The sequence below is a fragment of the Dermacentor variabilis genome, chromosome 3, assembly GCF_050947875.1.
Source record: "Dermacentor variabilis isolate Ectoservices chromosome 3, ASM5094787v1, whole genome shotgun sequence".
NCBI classification, from domain to species: Eukaryota; Metazoa; Arthropoda; class Arachnida; order Ixodida; family Ixodidae; genus Dermacentor; species Dermacentor variabilis.
In genome coordinates this window covers 105,881,795-105,908,571 of record NC_134570.1, presented here as the reverse complement: position 1 = coordinate 105,908,571, position 26,777 = coordinate 105,881,795, and the positions used below count along the sequence as shown (strand labels likewise).

The 26,777-nt window shown below is 47.3% G+C and overlaps 1 protein-coding gene across 1 annotated transcript in view; it reads right to left on the bottom strand.

Moving 5' to 3' along the window:
* Positions 1–26,406, bottom strand: part of LOC142576139 (uncharacterized) — a 199,177-nt gene extending 172,771 nt beyond the window's left edge. The window contains exon 1 of the mRNA XM_075686101.1: positions 24,707–26,406. Coding sequence (XP_075542216.1) covers positions 24,707–25,245 — 539 coding nt within the window. The 5' untranslated portion in view covers positions 25,246–26,406. The remainder of the gene's footprint in view (positions 1–24,706) is intronic.
* Between the last annotated feature and the right edge of the window lie 371 nt (positions 26,407–26,777).

The following is a 26,777-nucleotide window of genomic DNA, read 5'->3' as shown; positions in this document are numbered from 1 at the left end:
GCTCATCAATTCTTTTTTTTTTAAATGCTACGCAACGTATAAGTTCGTGCAATGTTTATGTTTATGCCATTACACCGTTCTCAAGCTATTCCCAAACTCAAAGGCATTGCATACCTGGCGGATGCCCGCTTTGAGACATCGATGCAAGTATACGTCAAGAGGACGTATGCGATCTACCATGTCTGTCGAGAAGAAAACGGTGATAAGAGATCTATGCAGACAATGTGTACGGCACATGCGCGTCCAGATACGGAGACACAACGCAATGTTAAAATCTAATTGACACGAAGCTTGCTTCGAGGTATAGCAGGGGAATCGCATGACACCCACAGCCTCGTCACCTGTCTGTAAAGGTGTTAGCCGCCTGTGTCTCGAGGACAAACAACCTGATGCTTGTCGAGAGAGAAAAAAATGTCGGGAAATGTATTCACAGAGTGGTATACGACACCGATCAAGTGTATGCATATATCCGGCGAGGAAACGACGACGAATGCCAAACCCCAGAGAACAGACAAAAGAAGCGTAGCTTTGAAACTTCGCTTTAAAACGAGACATGCCAAGCAGAAGCAAGGATAGACAAGCGCTTACCCTTGCAAATTTTTAAATATGAAATTCGATAGATTCTTCAAGAAATCCTAATAAAGACTACAGAAACTATGTATAAAGAAATCAATGGAATGTTAATATAAGGAGTTCTCTATGAGATACGCTCTTCGGCGACATCTCATTGCACCTCAAAATCACGCTATATGATGAAAAGGCTGCGCTGTTTAACCAAGCTCCATTATATGCCCGTTTTTCTTAGTTTTTTCATTCTATCGAGTCTTAGATTTCGTGCTCCTTTTCTTTTATCGGTTTCAGAGCCACAGGAAACGAGTGCCGATTTGCATATCCGCTTAATTCTTTCAGGATCCCATATCAAGTATGATCTCCATATATATCGCAGTGCGAAGACCTGATTTTGTATAAGCTCTCTGTGCCCTGTCGATGTATACACACACAGACGCGAGTGTCTTTATGATACTTCGATTACGGCAGCTTCGCTGGGCGAGCGGTGCAGGAAAATCTTCGCTCAAAGGCGAGCAAAGTCGCGAAAGTAGAACTTTACCGACCACCTCTACAGGGGGTCCACGTTATGTACTGATCGGATGAGCCGTGGAGTGATAATACTCACACAAGCGGTCGTCCGAGGCACACAAGCGCTGCGTGAGTGGCGCACATCTCTATATATATGTGTGTATATATCTTCGGTGTATCTTCTTCACTCTTCTCGAAGGCCCGCGTGCTCCATTTCCATCGCGGTCGGTATACGAGAAACCAGTGCTGGCAGTCGCGCGGGAATAAGCCGCGGCGCGCCCGCGTGAGCGTCTCTTTCAGTCGCGCGACTTAATCCTTTAATTTATTCGCGACATCCAGCATCGCGGGGCGATTAAGAAAGAGAACGTTTAAAACGGCAAACACACGCACGAGGCGCGCCTCACTGGGCCACTGTTGTATGGAAGCGGGTGCACCTTATCCCGGATCGGACGGGTCAATAAGTTTGGAACAGGATCTGACTTAAAACATCTCCACTTCTTTCATTATCGCGTATACGTGTAATGCTGGCCCCACGAACCGACGCCGTTGTAAGGCGCACTCACGTCGAAGACTGCAATAACCGCCGGTTTAGCGAATGCACACGACTCGGAAGAAAACTGGGCGATGTATGGAAGGTTAATACATATCGAGTATAGAAAGGATAAGGGGGTGGTATACGGACCGCATACATATATATACGCGTCTACGTGTACAGTATACTTGCTCGGAAGCTCTGTATGCGGACAACACGCACGATTCTCGTCGCGCACGCAATTTGTGCATAGGGGAACGCGTGCGCGCATATGCGAGCGATATATACACACACACACGCGTACGTGCACAAAACCGAGCCACGCCAGACTCGCACGCGGTTCTGGGTTTAACAACCTCTACGGCTCCAAGACGGACGCGCGGTATGCGACGCGCGTATTTAGAGCGCCAGCTCGCGCGCGCGCACACCAGCGCATATAATATCTGTGTGCGCCGTACCATTCACCACACACTCGTATAATCCGCATAACTAATCGGCGCCGGCGGTCTCGACGTGCGAGCGTGTAGGGGTCGCCTTTCAGGATCGAGTCGCATAACCGCCGCGCTCTTCAGACGCCGCGCGGCGCGCTTGATTTCACTGAGTTCTCGGAACCCATTAGGACGCGCATCGCTTCCCTCTCCTGCGTGGTGCCCGTCATAAAGGCATGCGTGCGTGGATCGTGTATATATATATATATATATATATATATATATATATATATATATATATATATATATATATATATATATATATATATATATATATATATATATATATATATAGTGCTCACTGCATCGTGTGCTGTCTTGTCTTGGAAGACGCAGTCCCCTTGCGTGTGTGTACCTCCACCTCCCGCATCGTCTTCATTTCCGTGAATCCACGACCCTTATCTTTCATTGTATTCTTTTTTTTTTCCAGTTCGCGCGCATAGTGAATCGCTGCATGGGTGCAACGCTGCGCGGCACATGCGAACACCCCGTCATTTGTTCGCCTAAGCGGTTCGGTTTCCTTCTGTTTGACTTGGATAGCTAAAGTATATATAGGTGGCCGAGGCAGACTGGCCAACGGCGTGAGGGTCACACTGCAGCTGTTATTCTCGAGACGACAACAGTTGCGTACAGCGTGCGAAGGGAATCGGCACATTACGCGCATAAGAGGACGGCGACCTGGTAGCGGAGCAGCATGTACGCATATGACAAACAGTACATTTAGGCGTAACAATGAAGACAGTCGTGCATCTCGGCGCACCTCCCGCTGCATTGCACGCCGACATCGGTCACACTTCAGAGGCGCAGGCGCAAGCGAATCGGTTGCGGCGATCCTCCCCCCAGTGGCACATCTCCAACGCACACGAATGGGGACGACTCGGAACATCTAGGACGTCCCGACGCCGGAAGACTCCTTTAAGTTACGACGAAAAAAAGAAAGAAAAATGTAGTGAGAAGAAGAGCACTGCCATACCCTTACGTTCATTATTCTCTAGTTCCATCCACAAGTGGAACATTCCTCGTCAATATTTTCCACTTACATAAATAGAAAGTATTTCCACAGAAAATTGCCAAATGTGTGGAGCGGTTTTCTGCGGCATCAGATTTTGTTTTATTTCTTACTTATTAAATGTTTAATTTTTGTGGAAGCATGAGCCACCAAGTTCAAGTATGCTGGACGATGTCCGGCATACTTCAACGTTGTTTCAGGCAGGGGTGTGCGAAACAATGTTCCGGATAATAGCTACAGGCACGCGGAACATTGTTCCGGCTAAGAGCGGCTGCCACTGGAACACAGTTTCCTATATTTGATATTATATGTAGTTAAAAAGTAAAACATACTAATATATAAAACATCGTTTCCCATATGTTGATACTTCACGTGGAACGCCGTTCCACATTCAGGTCAATGCAAAATATTTGCAACGTTTTTTTTTTTTTTTTAGCTTACAGCAGAAACCGAGCCAGGTTAAGAGTGTATTGTTGGCTTTGGGGCAGGAGAGACGAGCTATATACAAGCACCAGCGATATATTTGTCTACAACGGCGCTGTGGTAGCGAATTGCCTCAAATGTCTGTAGCATATATTCACGTAACGAGAGGAATATCGAAGGAGGCCGAATAACGAACCGTTGCAAGACGTGTCAGAATCAACTGGAACCACATTCACGAGATTCCATGGCGCAGGCCTTTCCGCCCGGAGAATAAATGAATCGATTGTGCGGTGTTTCTCTTTGTAACCATTATTTCCTACAAGAACGGTAGATATGCAGAGTGAAGTGACTAGTACAGTGGAAGAGGAAGAGACCCAAGAAGAACAGTAACATCAAAGACAATAAAGATATGGAAACGGCAAACATATGGTCGCGAAAGAAGAAGAAATAAGAACTGCGAAGCTTCTTATCTATGTTGAGGCCACAAAGACAGCAACAATTCATGCCTGAAAGCAACCAGCAGACTATACAGTCAATTTCTCCAAGTACGTAGGTGCCACTGCCTTTCAGTGCATCATCATTGGTTTGCAGTTCCACTTCCGAAATGGTTTGGTTTGAATTGAAGTGGTTTTGTACTAGTGTCCTTCGTGGCGTCGGTCCTATATGCGGGGTGATCATTTTTAATTTCTATGGAATTAAAAAAAAGAGAAAAGGATAGCCTGTTGCAGGTAATATAATTCTAGTCCTTGAATTGGTTTGCTAAGAAAGGCGGACATTATAGTAGCACGGAAAAATCCAAATACGTATTCGAATAATTAACAAGAATTTACTAATTGAGTTCCTAATTACTTATACACTACGGCACACATTGCAGTTTCCAGAATGACAACATCAGTTTGGAGATATGCGTCATCAAACTCGCCGTAAGAATACTTTGTTGGTCCACATATCTTTTTAAACAAAACGCTCTTTCTTGCATTGAAGCACAAAAGTAAGCCCACGTACTTCGTCTCGCACTTCAGGAAATAATATCTGAGAACTGTTGCCACCCTGGAAATTCATTTCAATTGGATGCGTCTCGCAAACTCACCGGCTACAATTCAGAATCGTAAGATGTGCCGTAAACTATTTAATCACGAAGTTAATTCGACAATTTTCGTTAATTTGTTCAATATGGTGTTTAGATTTCTCGTGCTAGTAACATCCGCCTCTTCGAATAGCGCAGCGGCAAGCACTGCGTTATCTGCCACAGGCGATTTTTAAAAATTCTGTGAAATTTAGAAATCATCACGCTGTATACTTGATCCACAGGGGTGCGGATAAAATATAAATGTGTATACGCGCACGGTGTGATTTCCCTCAAGCTACGAAGCGTTTACCATGTTATCCCTGCCTCCTTTACTCAAAGGAATTTAGTGTCTTTTTCTGTGTGAATGGTGCAGTGAGTACCTATTGCTTTTAAATATAAATGTCCATTCCTATATGGCCTGTCTGTTGAGTTATACATTATGATTTTGTATCCAGCTTTATACATTTTGTGGTTCTTCGCTTCATTCATGTGGCTGTTATCTGTGCGTTTTCTCCAACCACCTCATTCTTGGCCCATGCCCCGTTGCTTATGCATTGTCACGCTTAAGTAGCATCATCATCATTATCATAATCATCATCATAATCATCAAATTCTCTTGCAGACGATCCATCTTTCTTTGAAACAAAAGTGGCGGTTGGAGAGCTGGCACTATACGTCTTCGTTGAGCACTGCGCAGTACATGCCCAGTCATTTACTGATCCCGGTACAACACTGTCACACGGTTGAATTAGGCTCCACTAATTTCTTTTTAATTTTTGACAACAATTGCGCAGGATTGTACACCGGCGCAATAGTTGTTCCGACACAGGAATCCACCGAAACCGCCCTCCTCTTGCACGACTCCTGGTTGAAGGATCACCAGGCGATCCAACCTTTCTATATAGTCGACTTCCACGCTGCGCTTCCCAAAGATGCTTCCGGCCTCTATACTTGAACCGTCGCACGCCAACAACGAGCATTTAGGCGACCAACGCGCTCCATCAAAGTGAATTAAGTAAACCTCGAATTAACCGGTCCTCTCTTACGTGGGCTCCTATAATCGTGCACCCAGCGTTCATGTCTTGTTTTCTCAGCACAATGCCCGGCCAATGTCTAAATTTAATGAAGCACTGACGTTACCTTCTTTTTCATAGGCTTCTCTTTCTGGACTTTCAGCAAACATTTTTTTTTTAACTGCGCGAATAAGCGATCACAGAAAGAGATCACACAAGGACAGGCGCTGATTTGCAACTAATTTTTATTCCACAAAGCCCACATAGCCGATCCTGAAAGAAGTGAAGATGTGTCGGTGCCGAGATTACCGAGCAAGAGAGTTACGCGAGGCCTGTAAGAAAGAAGGGACATGATTGTATCAGCCACGCCTCAGTTTACCTGCACAACAGTGAGATGATGTTTATTGATGAGCGTAGTTAGGTGGCGTATCGCATGAGCAGAAAGTTTTTTTATTATTATTATGTTACTTGCTGCGCACGCGCAGTGGTGTATTTATGGGATGTGCTTATATGTGGTCGTTCTGGAATAAATATTATTTGCAAGTCTGCGTCTGTACTTGTGTGCTCTCTCTGTGATCGTTTATTCGCGCAGTTAAAAAAAAAAAGAGCATGTTTGCTGATATGCGTCAACTCGCGTAACAACGTGTTTTACCCGCCGTGGTTGCTCAGTGGCTATGGTGTTGGGCTGCTGAGCACGAGGTCGCGGGATCGAATCCCGGCCACGGCGGCCGCATTTCGATGGGGGCGAAATGCGAAAACACCCGTGTGCTTAGATTTAGGTGCATGTTAAAGAACCCCAGGTGGTCAAAATTTCCGGAGTCCTCCACTACGGCGTGCCTCATAATCAGAAAGTGGTTTTGGCACGTAAAACCCCAAATATTATTATTATTATTAACAACGTGTTCATTTTCTCGGTTTTTCATAGGCTTGCATTAAATGAAGGTGCTATATATATCGAGCTCGAAACATTAGAGAGAAAAAAACAGCGAGGCTCAGAGCTGCCCTAAGTAATTTGTTATATAATAGCTTTTCTACGAACCAGTTTCGGTTTCATTTCCCGGGAGGTGAATCATGAAGTCATGGGGCAAAATGTGGTCACGTGGCAACAGCATATGATGACGTTTCGGCACTCGCTCCAGCTCGCTCCGTCATCTGCTAGACTGCTACACACCAAGGAGAATTGCACCCTTCAGGGTGTTTTATCTCGTCTTTAAGATTATATACAACCGTAGCAAAGTGTGTTTAAATGAACTAATACAGGCCATATGAAAGGGCGATTTTTATAGAATTCGGCCCTTTTCCCTAGTGTGTGCTTAGCCGAAATACGCACTGCGTTTTATTTTAACAGCGACGAATTTTATTCTGCTGCTATACCTCAGTCTTCCGGACGTCCGCCAAAGTAATCCCCGAAGTGCTTTCAGAAACGCTTATATATAAAAAAAAGCAAAGCGGTGAAACAAAAATCGCGCAGACTGGACTGGCACTGCGGACCTAGAGATTGCAAGTCGGAAGTGTTACCTTTCGACCACTGTACTTTTTTTTCTTTAATGCATGGTAGAAGAATCTTGAGCAAACAAGAAAAAAACCAAACACTATACAGAAATTTAAGGTCACTGAAAACACTTTCAAGAGGCAGGCAAGCACGCGCAAGCGTCCGATAAAGCCATCCAGCCCGGCGCTTTTCCTTGTACAGCGTACGCACTGTATGCGGGCGTAGGCAGCACATTCCCCCTCCCCCCGAAAAAAACAAAACAAAACAACGACACATTGCTTCGCGGTCGTTCAGCGTGCATGTCACGCGTTCCACTGCGCCAAAGGCTGCGTCGACTGAGTAGCACGTGGTGGGTGCACAGGGATCCTTAAAATGCAGGAAACGGATTGTTTATGGTGTGACGTCTAAATCTTTTTTTCTAAGCTTTCTTTGGAGAATGTCCCATGGAAGAACACAGCTTCCCTACAATATACAAAACAGTGGTCAATCGTTTCAGCGTGTGGACGCAAACGGCACTTTGGCGACCGGCACGAAACAGCACCTTTCTTCTAACCAGGTTTGCACAAGAAGGGTTGCCGAATGTAAGTTAAAAAAAGAAGTTTTGATCCCTGGAGGGACGATCACTTTACGGACGCGCTGAAGTACATCCAGGTAATAACATTCCAAATAGGACCCACGATAATGGGGAACAGGAAACAATGTGCCTGTGAATACATCAGAAGTTTCTTTGCGGGAGGCCGTGGAAGTAGAATCCATACTAAAGCCAGCCTTTAGAAAGTAAAAGCCTCCAATAGCCTCCTTCCAGAAGCCCCAAAGAGCCGCTGATGCATCCCTGATAGATGACGACAGAACTATTCCTGGAAGGTAAATGATTAATCGAAATTGTAACATCTTTCTTAGGAATGGACTGTTCACATCGCGAAAGAATAACCGGGAGACAAGTTGCCTAGCAGAAGGGTGAACTAGGCCAAAAACCCACTCTCAAGAGGAAGAGAAAGGTTATCCCACCGCATGGCCTCAACACGTGAGCTCAATACATAAATAGCAAATACACGATGGAAAGCTGGTAACCTAAGCTGCGAACAGTGCAGGACATACATATGTCGAGCTGCTAGGAACACATTGCAAGCTTCAGCTCGGCTAAATATGGATAACTTCCGTGACTGCCAGTTGTTAACCTTATGTTGTACTTCTGCGACTTCCGCTCACCAGTAAAGATATTGAGAGATGGGTCCACCTTAGTGCTTGAAGTCCTGCCTCCACTAAATACCTGCGAAGCGAGTTGGCATCGTACAACGTAGACCACACCAAAACCTGGAACTCTTCTCAAAGTTTATTGCTGCACAAGATGCTGAGCAAAACTGTTGCATTATGGCAAGGGCAGTCTCTACACTTTTTTTATCAGCACAGAAAACGGCTATGTTATCTGCACAGGCAAGTACCCAGACCTCATGGGATAACAATTTGAACCCGTGAAGGGTATGATCCTTCAGAATTCGGGCGCAAAGCGGTTGCAAGTACAAAGAGAATAATAAAGGGGACAAGGGACAAACTTGCTTTAGCGACGCCCGGAGGTAGCTAGATTCGGACAGACAACCATTAACTATTAGTCTTGTTCTGCAATTAACATTACAGATGGTGATGCCTTCAAAAAGAAGACACCCGATCTTTATGTCACACGAAACAAGAACTAGTGATTAACTTTATAAAATGCTTCTGCCAAATAAACCTTCATTGCTGCGACCTGACCAACACTTTCTGCTACACACTCTAGCGCAGACCGCGCAACGTGGATATTTGTCTGGTTCAATCGTCCTCTAATGCCACATGTTCGATGGTCTCCCATCACTGATTGAATTACGTGTTTAAGGCGGCTATAGCTAATATCTTCGCAATATTCTTATAATCCACGTTGCAAAGCGATAGGGCACGATATCCTTCAACTTTCTGCAATTTAGTTGCATCCCTACTTTTTTTATATAAGTACGGCCCTTGATAGAGCGTGGCGGGTAGGCATCCAATCCTATAGTCTTCTTCGTACACTTCAAGCAGAAAGGGAGCCAATATAGAGCAAAAGCACTGATAAAATTTTGCCCTCAAGCCATCAGGCTCAGGAGTTTTGCCTTTAGATATTGAAGCACAGTGCATGGTTGCTTCAACCTTTGTGATGCATAGATCTCTATCAACATCATCTCGTACTTCTTGACCGAGTTGTGGTAGCAATGAAACAATTTTTTCCGTTGCAGCTTCGCTATTAATTGCTTTATGGCCCTGAAAAATATTCTCATAGTGGCTCTCGTGAATGCTTTCATTATTCGAGTCTCGTCATTAACAATCGCTCCGGCATACTTTATCTCGAACACTTGCTTCGACAGAGCATGCCAAAACTCCTTACCATGAACGACTACACGGCGGTTGCTCCAAATACCGACGAGTACACGCTCGGACTAGTACACCTCTGTATCTCTCAGTGCCCATTGTCTGCATTTGTGCCTTAATTTTGTAAATGTCTCCAATGTACTTGCCAGGATGCAGGAATTCAGGCTCATGTAGCTGAGCTACGAAATTGCACAAATCTATATTTCCTATATTTTCAAAAGATAATATTGAAGTTTCTTCAATAGCTATAACTTTAAATTATTGCTTGAATATCTCCCACTGTGCAAAGGCAGATAAAGAACTGCGACTCAATACTTCATTAGGAATTTCCAGGAAGCGCTAGAGAAAAGCTTCGTGCAAGAGTAAGAGGCTGTTACATTCTGTAAATTCCAGCTTATCCGCGAACTTTGAAATTACCGGTTGCCAAAACGGACTGACACCAAACAATTATTCCTGAAGAACACAAGTTGCACGTTGTAGCCGTATAGTCTTAGTCTAGGGAGGACACGTAATGATACATAAATCCGATCAAACCTTGCATGAGATGTACCTCGAAAGTGGGTGCAGCGAAACGGGACATTTTTCATGTTCTACTCGTACATCACTAGGTGGTAATCATATGTCAAGGCATTCAAAACGTCATCACTGGTATCCTGGCGTCGCCTTGTAGGCGATCGATCTTGTGCACTACACACACAGCCGAAGTCACCTAAGACGACCAATACACGGTCAGTGCGTAATTGCTGAGTAAATGAGAGAAAGTAGTCCTCCCGGTCATGTGCCCTACTTGGTGCGTACGCGCAAACAAACATCCAAACTTGGCTTTCCAGACTGACATCACACCACATAAGTCACCCTTCTCTATCAGTGCACAGTCCCAACGCGTTGCGTTGCCGCGTTTTCCTCACAGATAGAATACCTTCTGCAGAGATACCAATGGCATGCCTGACAGATCACTCTTTGAAAGCAATGGAGGTATACAGCAGCCACTGTGTCTTCATCGGATTCACTTTTTGTTTCCAGAATTCCAATGACATCTAACGCTCGGTGGCGCAGCAAGTGTAACAACTGACCCTGCCGTCGCTTAGTACGTAAGCCACGGACGTTTAGTGTTCCAAACGTTAAGGGAAGGGCGCCCGCCATCACTTCACTACTAAGGCACATGGCCTACATGTGGCCTGTCCCGGCCATTCGAGGAGTCACAGCTCTGGAAACTACTTGAAATGCAGCGGCATATGCACTCACAGGGGCCCCACGAAGAGGCTTCTTCGCCATCACCGCGGCGACCTTTGGATCCTTACCAGTCGGAGCATTCCAGATCATCTACCGGCGCTCGACGCTTCTTGGACGTCTCAGTTATTGCAGTATCCTCGGCCGGATGAAGCTGGTCCCTCAATGTTGATGATTCGGCCCACGTTGCGCAAGGGTCCCTTTCACGGTTGGTCACTCTATGTTCTTCAAATAGCCTTTGCTGTAGCTGTGTCCGCAGTTGGCGATACTTGCACCTCCTCAGCCCGGTGGTCTTCAGCAGGCGCTTCGCAACAGGCATCTACGACTTCACTTACATCCATGAGGTGGTTAGCGATGGTTTCATCGTCCGCTTGTCGACTACAACGAAGCTTGTCAGCATACGTGCCAACGCATGCCTCTGCGTTATGAACATAACGGTGGCACTTCGCGCAGCGTGGTGTTTTACACTGTCTTCTTAGATGCCCTATACTCTGTTGCATCTAGTACACAAGGGAGGTCGTCCGGGAATCAAAATTAGGCACTGATGTCCGAAGATCGTCACAAGATGAGGAAGGAAACTTGTAGAGACGCCTTCTTTGAGCGTGAACTCTACATCGCGATTCGTCGTCTGATGCCAACTCTTCGTGCCTTCACAACGTCACATTTCTCTGGTTATGGAGTGCACCATGCCATACGGTTCCAATATTTTAACAATACGTTTCTGCTCTAGATGAGGAGGAAGCCAAGGAAGCTTCATTTTATGTTCCGGCTTTCTGGGTCGATGACGAGGAACTTCAATCCTTTGACTAGAAGCTAACCGTTATCGACGAGCTTCTATTTTCAGTCTGCTGCCACAGGTGACGAACCATAAATGGATCGTCTGATACTGGCCTGCTCCGAGAATGTCCTTGGTATCAAGCACCGAGAAGCAAGACATGCACGAAACTCTGGGGAGCGGTAGTACGTGTGTAGGAACACGGTATTGAGAACGGTATTTGCCAATGGCAGACGAGGAAGAACGATATTGTAATTACCGGTAACGTTAGACGGTGCAGGAGATCCTCGACCAAGGGCCGATGTGCTGTTTCCAGCAGATCACATTCTGAACACGACCGTTCGAAGCGGTTTCTGTCTGGACCACTTCGCTTATTTTTTTTCTGATATGATAATTATTACAACGAATGAAATGGTGTATGTACAGCAACTATTCAAAATATTGTGAGCACCAGATGGTCGAAGCTAATAACAGAACAACGAACGTAGTACGTACAAAGAAAACGTCAGGCGAAGCAACACCTTCTACCACAACGAAAGTCTTAAAGGAGAAGTTGAACACATAATCAGACGTACGCTGACATAACAGGAAATAATACAGCATCTCAAGATTGTAATAGCGCCTCTATCGTCTCTGATATATGCTGACGCCACGCTATTCAGTGATTCAGTTTATCTATAATTCAGCGCCAATAAGGTGAAACAGTTTAAGCAATCTAAGGGTGTTTTGCCAACGAAGGCACCCATTTTCCAAATTTTCAGAAATTTAAAGGTGCTAAGAGGGTGCTTTAACGATTAATCCACCCAGGAGGGTGCAATTTTTGTGAGTCTGTACACTCGTTGGATGTTGCTCGACGTATACCGGCATAACAGACGACCGATCAAGCGAAACTGAAGAGACTGCATGTCAAGACATCTGGATGTTTTGCTCTCCCGTGACCACTTTCAGTCTCATGACAACCGAAACTGGCACGAAGAAACGTTATTGCATAGACTGTCCCCGCTAACGGTGTTCAGTCATTTGAAATTTGATGACCGAACACCGTAGGTCGTATAATTGTATCTTGCACCATGCTTTTTCAATCTTTCTTTCTTTTCGTGGACCAGCTTGACTAACGTTTGTTGTGACACACGGTAAATGAAATTAAAGAGCGCACACAATGCAAGAAGTGCACCTTCACCCACCGAAGAAAGTGGATGGGAAACCGGCGCCGCGGTAGCTCACTTGGTTAGAGCATCGCGCGGGCAATGCCAGAACCTGGGATCGCTCCCCACCTGCGGCAAGTTGTTTTTAAAGCGAAAGCTTTACTGGCCGCAAACTTGCGATTTCGCCGTGGCGGTGCTCCGAGGAAGCACATGACGTCACAACGCGCGCCTCGCCGCGGATATTTCTGTTTCTCTCGCTCCCAAGTCACAACTGCGCATGCGCTGCGCATGCGGAAAGGCGCTGCGCAGCGCCGCGCTTTTCTGCCGCCGCCGTTTGGTATGACGTCACACCGCGTTCCTTGTCGTTGCGCTCGCATCCGCTCGCTTCGCCAGCTGATTCGCATGCCTGATAACATGTCGGAGGATTGAAAAAGAGAGCTCGCGTGCGCCGCAACCACAGTTGAGGCAGCAGTATGGACGGCGACAATTCTGATAAGCAGGAGGAGGCCTGGAATCGACATCGGAACGAGATGAATTAAGAGGAAACGAATCGCCCAGGAAACAGACGAACAGCGCGCAGAACGACGGGCTAAACGCCGCAACATAGCTAGATAACCAGACTAACCTGCACTTGCAATCAAGATTAACCAAGGCTTAGCTTTCGCTACGTATATCCTGTCACATATAGCCGAGCTAAGCCACTGCCATTTTTCATCCGCTTGCATTGCCACTAATTTACCATTTCTTTAATTCACTTAGGAGGTAGAAGTAATTTCCCCTATGTTCTCCTCGGTGTCTTCCTCTGCTGGCTTGTTATGACTCATATATGTACGGCAATAGCGCCCATTGAAGCGCTTTATATGCCAACGACGTTTCGTGACTTGGTACTTGGTCGTCGTTCCGCTGTGCGTACGTATACGACGTCGCGTGCATATGTTGGACGCAGTGCGAGGCGCCGCGGTTAGTAACCCTGTTGCTGGAATTGAGACGCAACCCGACGCCGCGGCACCGCGCAAAACGCGCGACCCATGGCGCGTGCGCGCGCACTGCATCGCTTCCTAGAATGCACCGCGGCCCGGCGGCTGCCCTCGCGCGCGTCGCGAGGCGTTAATTATACGGGCGCGCTTGTCGGAAGGACAAGAATGGCCGCACTGTTCTCCCTGCAAACTTGCTAAGTGTGATTTATCTCGGCGACCGCGTCGACACACATAACACACACAGCGTACATAGCGCCCTCTGTGTGCAAGTCATGCGTCCGCGACGCGGAGGCGTCGCGTCTTCGGACATTCCGCGAACGCAACAGTGCATGTGCATACGTGACCAAAAGAAATTGTACACCGTCGCCCAGGGTTTTTTGCGAGCTATATATGCTTGGCGGTATATATGCGAAAATCCTGCAATGCCGCCGACGAATTTGATGCGTCGGCGTTTGCGAGCCACTTTATTGTTTGCGTCGTGCCACCCATGAAAAAGGACGCTCTGTCAGAAGAGGAAGTTTTCCTGAGTAGTGTATTCTTTAAACAACCGGCGCAATAAAGCTTCCTACAAAAATTTACTAGACGGCTGCGTAGCGTTATAGAATCTATATTTACAGGGTGTCCCAAACATCATGCACCAAGATTAAAAAAAGAAGTGCGAATGTCACGTAGCTGGATAGAGTCAAGGCAATGTTGTTTGCCGTCGCTTGGAGACACTAGGATTATTATTTGCATTCCGCCTAACTACATGACTAGTCTTAAGTAATTAATAAACGTCTCAAATATTATAATGAGAGGTGCGTGTGTGTTGTTGTTGTTTTGCCGAGCGCGAAAAGAAGCCCGCGAATACACACAACATTGCCGCGCGACTTGCCGCTCGAGGCAGTTTGCGTGTATTCGTGGGCTGCTTTCACGCTCACAAAAAAAAAAAAAAAAGAAACACTTTAACGTACCACGTATTGAGCTACAGAAAGCTGTATCGGGTGTTTTTCATGTTGCTCTACAATTTTTTTCAGTGACACCGGAACAGCAGGCACTATACGCGACACATGCACGCATCAACTATACCGACACAATATACAACGATGCTGTGAGCGGCATTGTGTTGCCCGGCGCAAGCAGCTGTTTCTTTTGCAGTAATTAAAAGTAATTCGCCCCCGTATGTGAGATGTGCCTTACTAAACATACGTATACTATAGGTGGCAAAGCAAGCTACAAGCTTATGGTAAACGATAACAGTAAGGAAACGAAAAAAGAAACTAACTTTGCTCACAGTACTTGTGACAAATTCGCTTCTCTTTACCCTATAGGGACCAAATTTGTTTATTATAAAAAAAACTACTTCACCGTCACTAGAAAGAAAACATGTTTTCCTAAGTGAGATGAATTGTCTGGTCTCTGTTCAAATTTTCTTCAGTTAGAATTGAATTTTCCCGAATTCATTAGCTTTTTTATTCACAGTCATTTGTTACAGTGCACACAATTCTTTAATATCAAGTTACGGATAGCTCAAAATCAGCTTCATAATATCATTTTATTGCGATAGCAATTTTATGGACACTCGCGCATTTCTGCCCCCGCCGTCGCCGTGAGGTTCCGTATGAGTTAAAACGTGTGAGGGTGAGCCGGCGAACGTGTTTCACTCTCAATTGCGCGAGGGAGGAACGCGGCCCGGATGCGTGCCCTCTCCTGTGGCGCGCGAGACAGGGGGGGGGGGGTGAGGCGAGAGAGGAGGGGCGTTCTTCTCCGGCGGCTGCTACGGTGCCTCGTTGTCCTCTTCGCCCACCACTCCGTACAAAGTGGAGACAACCGCGGCGTCTACTACGGTGTTGGCCACGCGAATCGCGGACGCCATAGGGACGGGTTGCCGGCGCTCGTGTGTCTTGAAAGCCATCTACGACGTGGCTAAAGTGCGCGCCCGCGTGGGCCTCGTCTTCAAAGCGATCTGCGATGTTTGCAGAGTGCGCGTAGTGCCGGTAGCTTCGTATGCGCTGTGCTTTCGACGTTTCTTCTCGCGCGTTGAAGCGAGACAGGCATGAAGGTCAATTCGCATGCTGCTCCCGCGATTTGTATAATCCACAGCGAGGAATTTTCACAGCGAGTTTCGGCGCTCATCGAGCGAAATGTGTTCATGATTACCTGTGGGCGCGTGACGCCGTGCTGGTTAATTTAGTTTAAAAAAACGTTCACGGGTTAGTTTGTTTGAATCTATGCTAGAATGTGTTAGCCTGACTGAACAAGGACGTAGAAGAAAGCCGACGCACAAAGACAACGCTTGCCTTTGTGTGTCTGTCTCTTTCTACGTCCTCGTTGAGTCACGCTTACGCCTTCTATCATTGTTAATTTAGTCATTAGGCAAGTGTTTACACGGCCTATAAAGCTAATATCTCTAGTTCGTACAGCTATCTACTAATTTGCTATCACAATCGGTGCTTCGCCTTTCGGGCGGAGCTGCGAATATTTTTGAAATGCTGTCACTGCACCATGCTATATAGTATGCATATATGATAGAATAAACGTATACATTCTTCGTTTGCTTTAGGTAAACAACTGTTCAAATCTCAATATAAAATATCAGGTATTCCATAACTTCGATTCATGCATTTATGATCGTTGGCACAGTGTAGACTTTTTTTTGCACTCATTTCATTTTTTTAAGCTCAACATTTTTTTCTGACGTTCTTAAAAGGGAAAGAATCATCCTCCTTTCCTGTTTCGATCTTTACAGAAAAATCGTGCTTTCGATGTTCAGTTATGTCTGCTAGGTTATACAGTTATGGTTCACGCCATTTAAATTGCGTTTCAAGTGTTACCTCTCGCGTCCAGCAATTTCTCTCGCTCTAGCGATACGAAGTTCGGTCTTCGTATATACGAGACTTTATAAGGCACTTTATTCAGTTGAACGGCGAGGCTTCCTTTTTTTTTCATCATGTATCATTTGTATTGCACACAAATAATGATACGAATATATAATGATGAGGTAGCAAACGATAAAGTACCAATGAGGAAGCAAATGAAAACGCATAACCCCTTCCGTGATAATGACCGTTTAGTTTTACTTTTCCACAGAAGGAGTGCCAAGTATATCGAAATTAATAACCTTCAGTAGTGTCTCCTCGTGAATTTCAGTAATAGAGGTCGTACATAGCCTAGAGTATACTAAGATTCACTCCACAAAGCTATTTAATTAGGGTCTTGCAATAGGTAAGTGTCTATATACTGCAGGTGACATCGGTGACTCGTATATATAGGGCACATAAGCTATCGCTTTACTCTTTTCTCCAGCACAGAGCAGCCTGCCAGTACTTAATAGCTAAGCTTCCTGTCCTGTGCTTTTCTTTTTCCTCTCCCACATATTTGTAGCAATAAAGTCTGCCGCATTACTTCAATCTCTTCTCACCCACGTGTCAACTATGTACACTCGTCGTAAAGCCGTTCTGAAAGTTCCGCCCCCATGCAGTGCCGATATATCACGCAGTTAATTAGCTGCACAATCTTGCAGGCTAAGCAAATGTACAGGTGCATATATATATATATATATATATATATATATATATACATGCACCTGTACATTTGCTTAGCCTGCATATATATATATATATATATATATATATATATATATATATATATATATATATATATATATATATGCTGTCAGCTATAGGGGATACCACGGAGAAGTTCGAAAAGCTTGCTTCCTGCGTTTCACGCTCATGCACGAATGCACGGATGAGATCATCCAGCGGGCGCAACGCATGCAACATACGCAGCAGGTGCAGCCGTGACATGCTGCAACACACGTTGCAGCATGTGTTGCAGATATATGTTGGAGTCATGGTCGCTGCACGATATACTGTGCTGATGCCGAGTAACGTTCGCACTGCAAGTAACTACGAAGGAATAAAAGTGGGAGGAACAAAGGTAAAAGAAGTAACAACTATAATAATATGACGAGTGCAATTAATGCATGCCCGGAAACGACAAAAAAAATTGAAAAAGAAGAAAAAGCTCACCGAGTTGTCACACATGTGCACCTTACTTCGAAATCGTCTCCGAAGTAACGTGAAAGTATCGCACTCAAAAACGCGCCCTCTTGCGAATGTCTCCACGGACGACGCCACGCTTATAGAGGTCATTAAATTTCCCAGCGCTTTTATCTGAACGCAAAGCTAGCTTCCGCCTCCGCAGTGCACGAAGCGGTTAAGTTCAGAAGCACATGCAACTTTAAGCTGTTTTCAATAAACGGATCGTTATAATGCTATCTCTCCCTCGTACACATACGTGTACAATATTTCATCAGTAAACTTCGCATCATTAATGCGATATTTTTTCGCTCTCGTCAACACGCGCGTGAATGCGCATTTTGTTTGCGCACGTGCGTGCATGTGCGTGCGTGGAAATAAACGAAGCGAGATAAGACGGCTGTTACACGCATGCACGATTCTACCAAATGTGTACCGACTCGGGAACTCGTTCGCGTCAGTCAGTCTTATCAAAAGCGCGCAGCACGGAGGAACAGCGCAGCCACAATTATGCAATGCGAGTTCACGGTCCCGCCCTTCGCCTACGTATATAGGCCGGTACACGCAATGGCGGATATGAAAGGAGACTTAGAAATTAAAAGTATCGATTCCTGTTGATCTCTCCAAGAATATGTACAATATATAGCTGCTGGCTCGAGACCGGCAATCGCTCTCGGTTTGCTGCGCGTCCTGACACTCCATACACAGCACAGTGGCGTGTCGTTGTTTTTCGCAACGAGGACGGTAATATGATTGAACTGATCGATTACTGTGTCGATGTTTTCACTTTGTATGTATATAAAAGAAATGCACGGTTTCGAATGTCTCGCTTGCCCGATATCTGCGGCCTTCGCGTATACACACGTCTTTCTATAAGCGCGCTGAAAGGAATATGCGAAGCGAGTGCCGTACATCACGCGTGATTATTCAGTAGGTTGTAATGACGAATGAACGAAAAAAAAAAAAGAACAAAGGAAAGTGCTTTAAATAATACCTGTCGTCACTGGCCGTCACAGAGCAGGACGGAAAAGGGCTATCGCTATTGGCCAGAGTTTGCACTATACACTTGCAGGTATACGGCAGCCATCTTTTGGGTGTTACTGATGGAACGAACTACCGCGATGATGCTGACCACACGCATTTTCTTCGTGGGCATTCCACGGCAATTCTTGAGAAGCGAACTGCATCTTCCTCAGTCAAGAGGCGGCGCTGGATGTACTCAACTAGGTAAGTTTATATATGGCTAGGGCATTTCCGTATGCCTACAATTAATCATCATCATCATGGATCGGAGAAAGCGCTTCGATCGAGTCGAGGATCGTTTGCCTGTGCGCGAGTAAAAGATTCTAATCTTGTGTATGCACAGTTTGTGGAACTATATATATATATATATATATATATATATATATATATATATATATATATATATAAGCTGCGAACAGTGCAGGACATACATAAGTCGAGCTGCTATGAACACATTGCAAGCTTCAGCTCGGCTAAATATGGATAACTTCCGTCACTGCCAGTTGTTAACCTTATGTTGTACTTCTGCGACTTCCGCTCACCAGTAAAGATATTGAGAGATGGGTCCACCTTGGTGCTTGAAGTCCTGCCTCCACTAAATATCTGCGAAGCGAGTTGGCATCGTACAACGTAGACCACACCAAAGCCTCGAACTCTTCTCAAAGTTTATTGCTGCAAAAGATGCCGAGCAAAACTGTTGCATTATGGCAAGGGCAGTCTCCACACCTTTTTTATCAGCACAGAAAAAGGCTGCGCAAGAAGTGCGCAAAAAAGGTTGCGCAAGAAGTGAAATCTTCGATTTGGAGAAGTTAGCGACAGTGCCGTTTCCAAGTTGTCATCTGCGTCTGCGCAGCGCGCCAAAGCTTGCACGACCGCGATAGCGTTTTCTTCTTGGGCCTACGTATAACCAGTATAACCATAGAGTTTCCTGCAGTTGCTAAAGGTAACTCTGGCGCTGCGATCGTTCAGCCAGCATGAGAATGATGGGTATAGTACGTTGATATGTCTGATCTACTTGCTTGGGGCTTTTCGTTTATTGCGCTTTATGTGGTCCTAAATTGGACCGATCTTCAAAGCAATCTATACTTGTTTTTTAATGCAGAGGGTGATAAGACTCTGCAGGCACGCTTAATCGCTGCTGATTGCAATGGTTGCGCTCGTACATGCGTCCGTGGCGTTAATGGTTTCAACACCGGGCTTCTGTGCTACAGGTCTTGTGTTCGAATCCAGCCTTCGGACAATTTTAATAATGTTTACCTAATTACCTATAACGCAGTACTTTCTTGAGAATGGCCACTTTGCAATGTGACGTAGCCACCTAAAAGCCAGAAGGAAGAGGCCTAGGCAAACCCATGCACTATATACCCATCATTCCCATGCTGGTGGAACGGGCCAGCCTGCAGCTGCCGTAGACACTAGCGCCACAGTTCCCTCTATAGTAATTAGTTTAATTAAAATCTACTGATGTAACCGCAGCAGTGTAACTGCAGTGCTATGCTAAAGCTGCGAGCTGTGCTGCTATGGTTTTCGAGTACTTGGCGTAGGATATATCCAGCTCTATACCTGTATATCAAACTTGGCTCCTTCGATGTCGCAGTATAGGCAGCGCGTCAGTCTCATAATCTGAAGGTCGTGAGTTGAAAACCCGGCCGAGAAATAAGAGTTGTCCGTAGCTCTTAATCAGGTGGTTTCAGAAAACAAGCGAGAAGAGCACGACGACAGCAGGACATGTCACAACCCCTGCTTGGCAAGAACACCGCGGGAGAGTGGAGCGGGGTTGACGAGGAAAAGCATTAGCCATTGAAAAGGAAAGCACGTGTGTGCATATCAGATATCTGTGTCACGTTCTTCCTCAGTGAAGTTGAATTATGAGAAAAAGAAAAAGAAAATAGAAAACGGTCAGCCACTGAGTTGTGAGGGAAACATTATTTGGTGCGTGTTTATAGACTGTGTTTGCTGTGCAAGTGCTCGTATGTCACGCTTCTCTGTGTAGAGCTAACATGCTAAACCTGCTGGACTTGCTTTCGATTCGTAACAGCGAGTGACAGTATACAAGGCGCATGTTTACAATGGCACACGTGCTCATCACGATGCCTATGTACAACGGGCTTCGTGTTATCCACGAATACGCATATTACGTCCACGCGCGGTGTGGCCACATCCTTGCTGTTCAACAACGTTGAAACTTGCGACTGACGCAAGCTCTGCTTTTAATTCCGCAGCGTACCGATAGTTTTTCCTGTTCATATGCGTATATACATAAATAAAGTAATTTAGCAGAACGCCTACCTGACACGGAAATTCTAAAACCGCGCTGAAACTTTGGCCAGAAGATTACCAGGAGGCCACGAGAGAGGGTAAGAGCTGAACGTGTTTCTCTTTATTGCAGCGTCAATTAACGGATCACCTATAATTTTTGATTGCTTGAAGTTAGCGTCAAAATTCTCGTAATTGTTTTGGCGATTTTCTGCGTCTCCATAGTCATTTCTATTAGTTCGAATTACCACCAGAGACTGGAAAGGTAAGCAACAAGATTTGATAATGGGTTAAGTGTAATCAAATAAATCAGCAACTTAACTAAAAAGATGTTCACACCAGCGAGCCTTTCGGCAAGATATCTGCGACGCATGCCTCTCTGTGAACGTGCGGCGGTATCTATACATTCTGCGAGTCACATTTCTAAAAAAAAAATAAAGTTGCACTGAAGTTAGCAGAACGTGACGTCATAACCTTTGTTTCTGGATTGCAAAGTTACTTGCGTTGATCGTCGATTGCAGAATACGGCTATAGTAGAAGCACCTAAAGCGTTGTCATATATATATATATATATATATATATTGTCTTGTCGTTTTAATCTTATGGTTACTGAAGTCTGTACTTTATTTATACACTTTCAAATTCTGGGTGTTTCATGCGCCAAAACCCTGACCTGATTATGGGGCCCGCCGTATACTATAGGGGACTCCGGACTATATATAGTTTCGTCAACCTGGGGTTCTATAACGTTCACTTAAACTTCAACACAAGCACGTTTTTTATTTTTGCATTTCACCCCAGTCGAAATGCGACCGGTATTGCACCCACGACCTCGGCTCAGCAGCGCGACATATAGCCACTGCGCTAACCCAGCGGGTTGTTATTTACACTTTCTCGATTGACCTGTGAGATGGTGAGATGCGCCTCGGCTGATAAGCATTTGGAAACCACTGGTCCTACATATATAGAGTGTACGATGATATATACCGTAGAAGAAAACACAGTCGTCATTTGTAGCCCTATACAACAATCCGCACTATACTGCTCCTGCATGAGAAACACAGCGGACGCCTTCACATTTGCACGGATGGTTCAGTTTCTTCTGCAAGCTCAGCAGGAACAGTGGTTATTTCCGCGAAGTCCGTCACCATAAAATTCAAGACATCGCATTTTACATCATCGACAGCTGCAGAACTCGCCGCCCTCCGTGCTGCTCTAGAGTTCGTATAGTTGAAGAACCGTCACAGGCATGGCCAATCTTCTCCGACTCCAATGCCGCTCTCCAGCGCATTACGTCGCCATTTTGTCATGGACCGAATGAGCAATCAGTCACTGACAGAAGACTTATTCACCATCACGCAATAGAGACACAACATGGCATATCAGCGGATAACGGGCGATTGCGGCATCTACGAAAACGACCGCGCAGATGAGGCCGCCCGATCTGCTCATGATGTTCCCCATGTGTAGCTGTAACGTTATCGAGAACAGACGAAGGTACAGGGCTTCGTTCGCTCGCACATGAACTTAGACTAGCACAGTGGAACTCGACGGAATTTACCAATTAACGCTCGTCTCCCCAACTTGGATACGAATCGACGGCTCCGCATTCCGTCAGGGATACCTAAGAGCTGAGGAGACGCTTCTGAGCCGCTGGTGGCTTGGCGTGGCTTTCAAGAATGCGTACTCATTCCGGATAGGAATGGCCAACAGCCCTACATGCAGTAACTGTAGCTGCGAGGAAACAATCGTCCACCTTCTCCGTGAGTGTCCCCGCTTCAGTGCGCACAGGAAAGAACATTTAAGAGTGCTAGATAGTCCTGACAAGCACCCTTTGTCGAAGGAAAAGGTTCTGGGACACTGGCCGAGACCGTCCTCAGCACAGAAGGCTTTGAAAGCGTTGTTGCACTTGCGGAAGACTGGTCTTAGAGAAAGACTTTAAGCAGTGCCGTATTCTCCTTTCCTTTATATCTTTTATTTTTGCTCTTCCTTTCTTGTGCAACATTTCTTTTCTATTATCTTTTATTCCAATTACCCCCTTTCCCCAGCACAGCGTAGCCAGCCGGTCTGAGAACTGGCTAACCTCCCTGTCTTTCCGTCTATTCCTGCTTCCTCCTCCTATACAGTATAGAGTGGCACATTGAAGCGAATGATGCCGCAAGTGGCGAACAAGGGACAGGATTACGAGAGGATGGAGATTTGAAGTGATCGAACATTGGACGATCTATTGTCGCTATGGCCAAGTTTGGACAAGGGCATTGTCTTTAGTTGTCGCCCTGACGAAGACATATATGTGTCCGCTTGTCGAAACGTTTCCTCCAGCGACATCCATACTGTTCGGCGATTGTTCATATATGGCGACAAGTGCGCAAGTGAGCTAACTACGTACATATGCAAAACCACAGCTTGTTTGCATGCATAGATGGCAGCAACGCGGAGCTTAATTGCGGCAAATTAAGGAGAGAATCATGCTCCATGGTCTTGTTGACCAAGGTTATTGTTTTCGTTTCTTTGTGTAGTTGGGGCGCAAATCGCTTTGCTGCCACATTAGCTTGGAGAGTGGATTCATGATCACTGTGATCCTATACATATACCTACAGAGTTTAGCCAGCGAATAATAGCGTACAGATCTGTTTTCAGTTGATTTCACGGGCGTAGATCAGCTCACCGTGCCACAGTGGCCAAGCATGGCTGCCGTGACGATGTGAGTGAACCGTATTATCGTTTTTCCATTGTTCTACTTTTTGACTGTGACTGTCTTTCTCCGGATTATCACAGTTATCGATGTCACTCGGTGCAAGACGCGCCTATCGCGCTGCCACGTTTATTGTTTATACGCAGCTTCCCGGCGTGCTAGTATTGCAAGAAAGCGGCCACGATGACGTCAATGTAAACTATTTATTAGAGCAAATATATACTGGCGCGTACTTGGCAGCGCTTGCTATAACTTGAAGCAAAATCGCAAGCTGCAGAGGATAATCAAATTTGAGGTATCTCTCAAATAATTGCCTGCTGCAGGTACATACGAAATATAGAAATAATTCGCCAAGCGAACTGTGTCGCAGAATTTTCCATCTCTTTTTATGGAGACATAATAGAGAAGGACGCAGCTGCAAGAGAACATAAACGTGCAGAGATAATCATTCCCTACAGAACCCTTCATCATTATAGCCGATGCTTCGATACAAAGGCATACCCTGTTTGCAAAAACGATTAGAAGTGAACAGCAAAACGAACAGAGTTAGTTTGGCGCGGCACTAATGTGGGTCGTCCCATTGGTCTTCAACCTTACCTGCTCTGCACTGCGTCATCAAATGTATTTTTAACGATCTCCAGCAGCTCTCGAGGCCTTCACAAAAACCGTTTGCACGCCAAGGACTGGGTAACGTTTTTCTAAGCCTCAACAGTGTGACATTGCGCATCCTACGGATTATGATGTTTTAGGATAGCGCTACGAAGACTCGTGTCTCTATTAACCGCGATAGGAGAGAACACGTGGCCTCCCCATCCGTGCATCAGTCCGCCATAATTATGCAGACGGACCGCGCACCGGTCATCTCCACCAGTTTATACTCGAAGCATAGCGTTTGCAGTGCACACTTTCATGCAGACATGCTCCGACGAACTCTATGCCTTGGGTCGCTCCAAACTATGGCCACTGCACTCGAGTCTGCCTGCACACCTGAAGCGCGGTCACGCCATTCTATACTTCGGGTTTCATTCCAACGACGAGCGCGTGTATATCGACGCAGCCCTTCCTCGAGTTAACGTGACAAGTATGACACCATATACGCACCTTCCGGACTTGGTGACGACCATCTCGGTGCCGCTGGCGTAAAACTTCTCCCACAGTTCCATGCCTTCGAGGGTCACCTTGGGGTCGTCGCGGACGCCGTCGTCTTCGGGTTCGACGGGTCTCAACAGCGGAGGCCTGAACTGCACCGTGAGCATCTCCTCGGGCGTCATCGCGGCTCCCGGCACCCTGGGCATAGCCAGTCCCGGAGGAGGCGCCAGGCCCGAGGCCGCCAGCGCCGCGGCGGTGCTCAGCCCGTGGCTCAGACCGGGACCGAGTCCCGGAAACAGATGATGCGGAGGAGGCGGCACGGGAGGCGGAGGAGGTCCAGCCGAGAAGCACTCCAGAGGCAGGAAGGGCGCCGTGGTCGGCGCCGGCTGGCTCAGAATGGAGTGCATGCTGAAGTCCGTGGTTCTCGTCGCGGGCGCAGCCGACGACCCCGGAGCGGCCGGCGCTCCCGGAGGAGCGGGACCGCCGGGCAGGAAGAAGGGATGGAACGCCATGGCGCTCTGGCACGATAGGTCCGAGTGCTCGAAGCGCATATCCTCGGCGCTGCTGCGAGGCCACGGCGGCCCCAGGGCTAGGTGGCCCCTCGGCTAGAGGATCTGGTAACGCACCTCGCCGCCACCCGCGCGCGCCGCGACCGTGCTTCACTGCGGATCCCGCGGATCCGCGTCTTCGGCCCGGCGGCGGTGCGTCGGACGCCGGGACGTCTCGCGACGATGCGAGGCAAGCACGCCGCACAAGCACCTCGATACACTAGCAAGCAGCGGCGGCGGCAGCAGCAACACGAGGAGGGTAGGAGGTCGGCGGACCGGCCGGCGGCGAGCCGCCGCCGTCTCCTGCTGGAGGCGGTGCTGCCGCTCGCCTCGCCTTCCCTTGCCGTCGTGGCGGAGCCCGAGCACACTGCCGAGCGTGTAGGTCGCACTCTCAAGCACGGCACAGTTCGATCGCCCAGTTTCGGCCGGCACAACCACGAAGCACACTTGGAGCGACTACTCGCGTCGCGGACGACGGCGCGCGGGCACGTACAGCGGTGGACGCCGGTGGTCCCGTCTCCGAGCTCGTCGTCATCGTCGTCGAAGCACGGGGATGTCGTTCAACACAGGAAGAGCGAGCATTCTCGACCACGGCGGTTGCTTCCCGGGCCGTCGGCTAATCCTCCGCCAGTGAGGCCGTTTCTTCCTGATAAGCCGGCCGATCGAACACGCTGGCTCTGGTAGTGGTCCAGCGGTTGTTGTGCTCCGCTGGCAGTAGAAGTGATAGAATTGGCGGTTGAAGTAAAGGGTGTGGGGAGGATGAGGGGGGGGGGGCGGCTGTGAAGAAAGCAGGGCGGATAGTGGGAGGGGGGAGGAGGGGGTCGCTGCCCGTGGTATCTTATCGCGCCTCACGGAGGTGACGAGAGTTCGGTAAACAAGTTGTCACGGCCTGGGCGGCGGTGGCTGGCTGAGCTCCGCAGCGGAGCGGTTCAGTCGCGAGCGGGAGGGACCAGGCGGGGGAGGAGGCCCAGACGAGGGGGTCCCGCGCGCCGAGACCCCGTTCATTGGCGGGGAGCGAAACGCGAGGCCTACGCTGTCCGCACCACCCCTCCCCTCGTGATCCGCCCTGCGGGAGAGCCGCCACAAGCCGTCGTCGCCGGCCCCACACACAGGCTGGCGCGCGCGCGCCGCCGGCATGAATGGTGTGTGGCCTACGGCCGACGAAACGGGACCCCCACCGCTGCCACCCCCCCCATCGGGAAAGACGCCGGGCTGGAGCGCCTGGCGCCATCTGTCGCTCGGCCTGGTAACTAGTGGCTTCACGTTGTCCGCCGCCGGCTGTTCACCCTAGCGCACTTACTCGTTCGACGCTTCTAGCCAGACACTCGCCTTCATCGGCAGCTAAACGCAGCACTAGGTTTGGAATTCTGACGAAGGTAGGCGAGCGACGTCTGAATGTCAGAATGCCCTGAAAATTTAGGCTCAGAAGAATGGGAACATCCCGCCAGTTCCTTCAAATGTGGGGACGTGCAGGCCTGTTGGCGTAGAGAGCAAGAGGAAAAGAGATAGAGAACAGGATAGAGAGCAAGACGAAA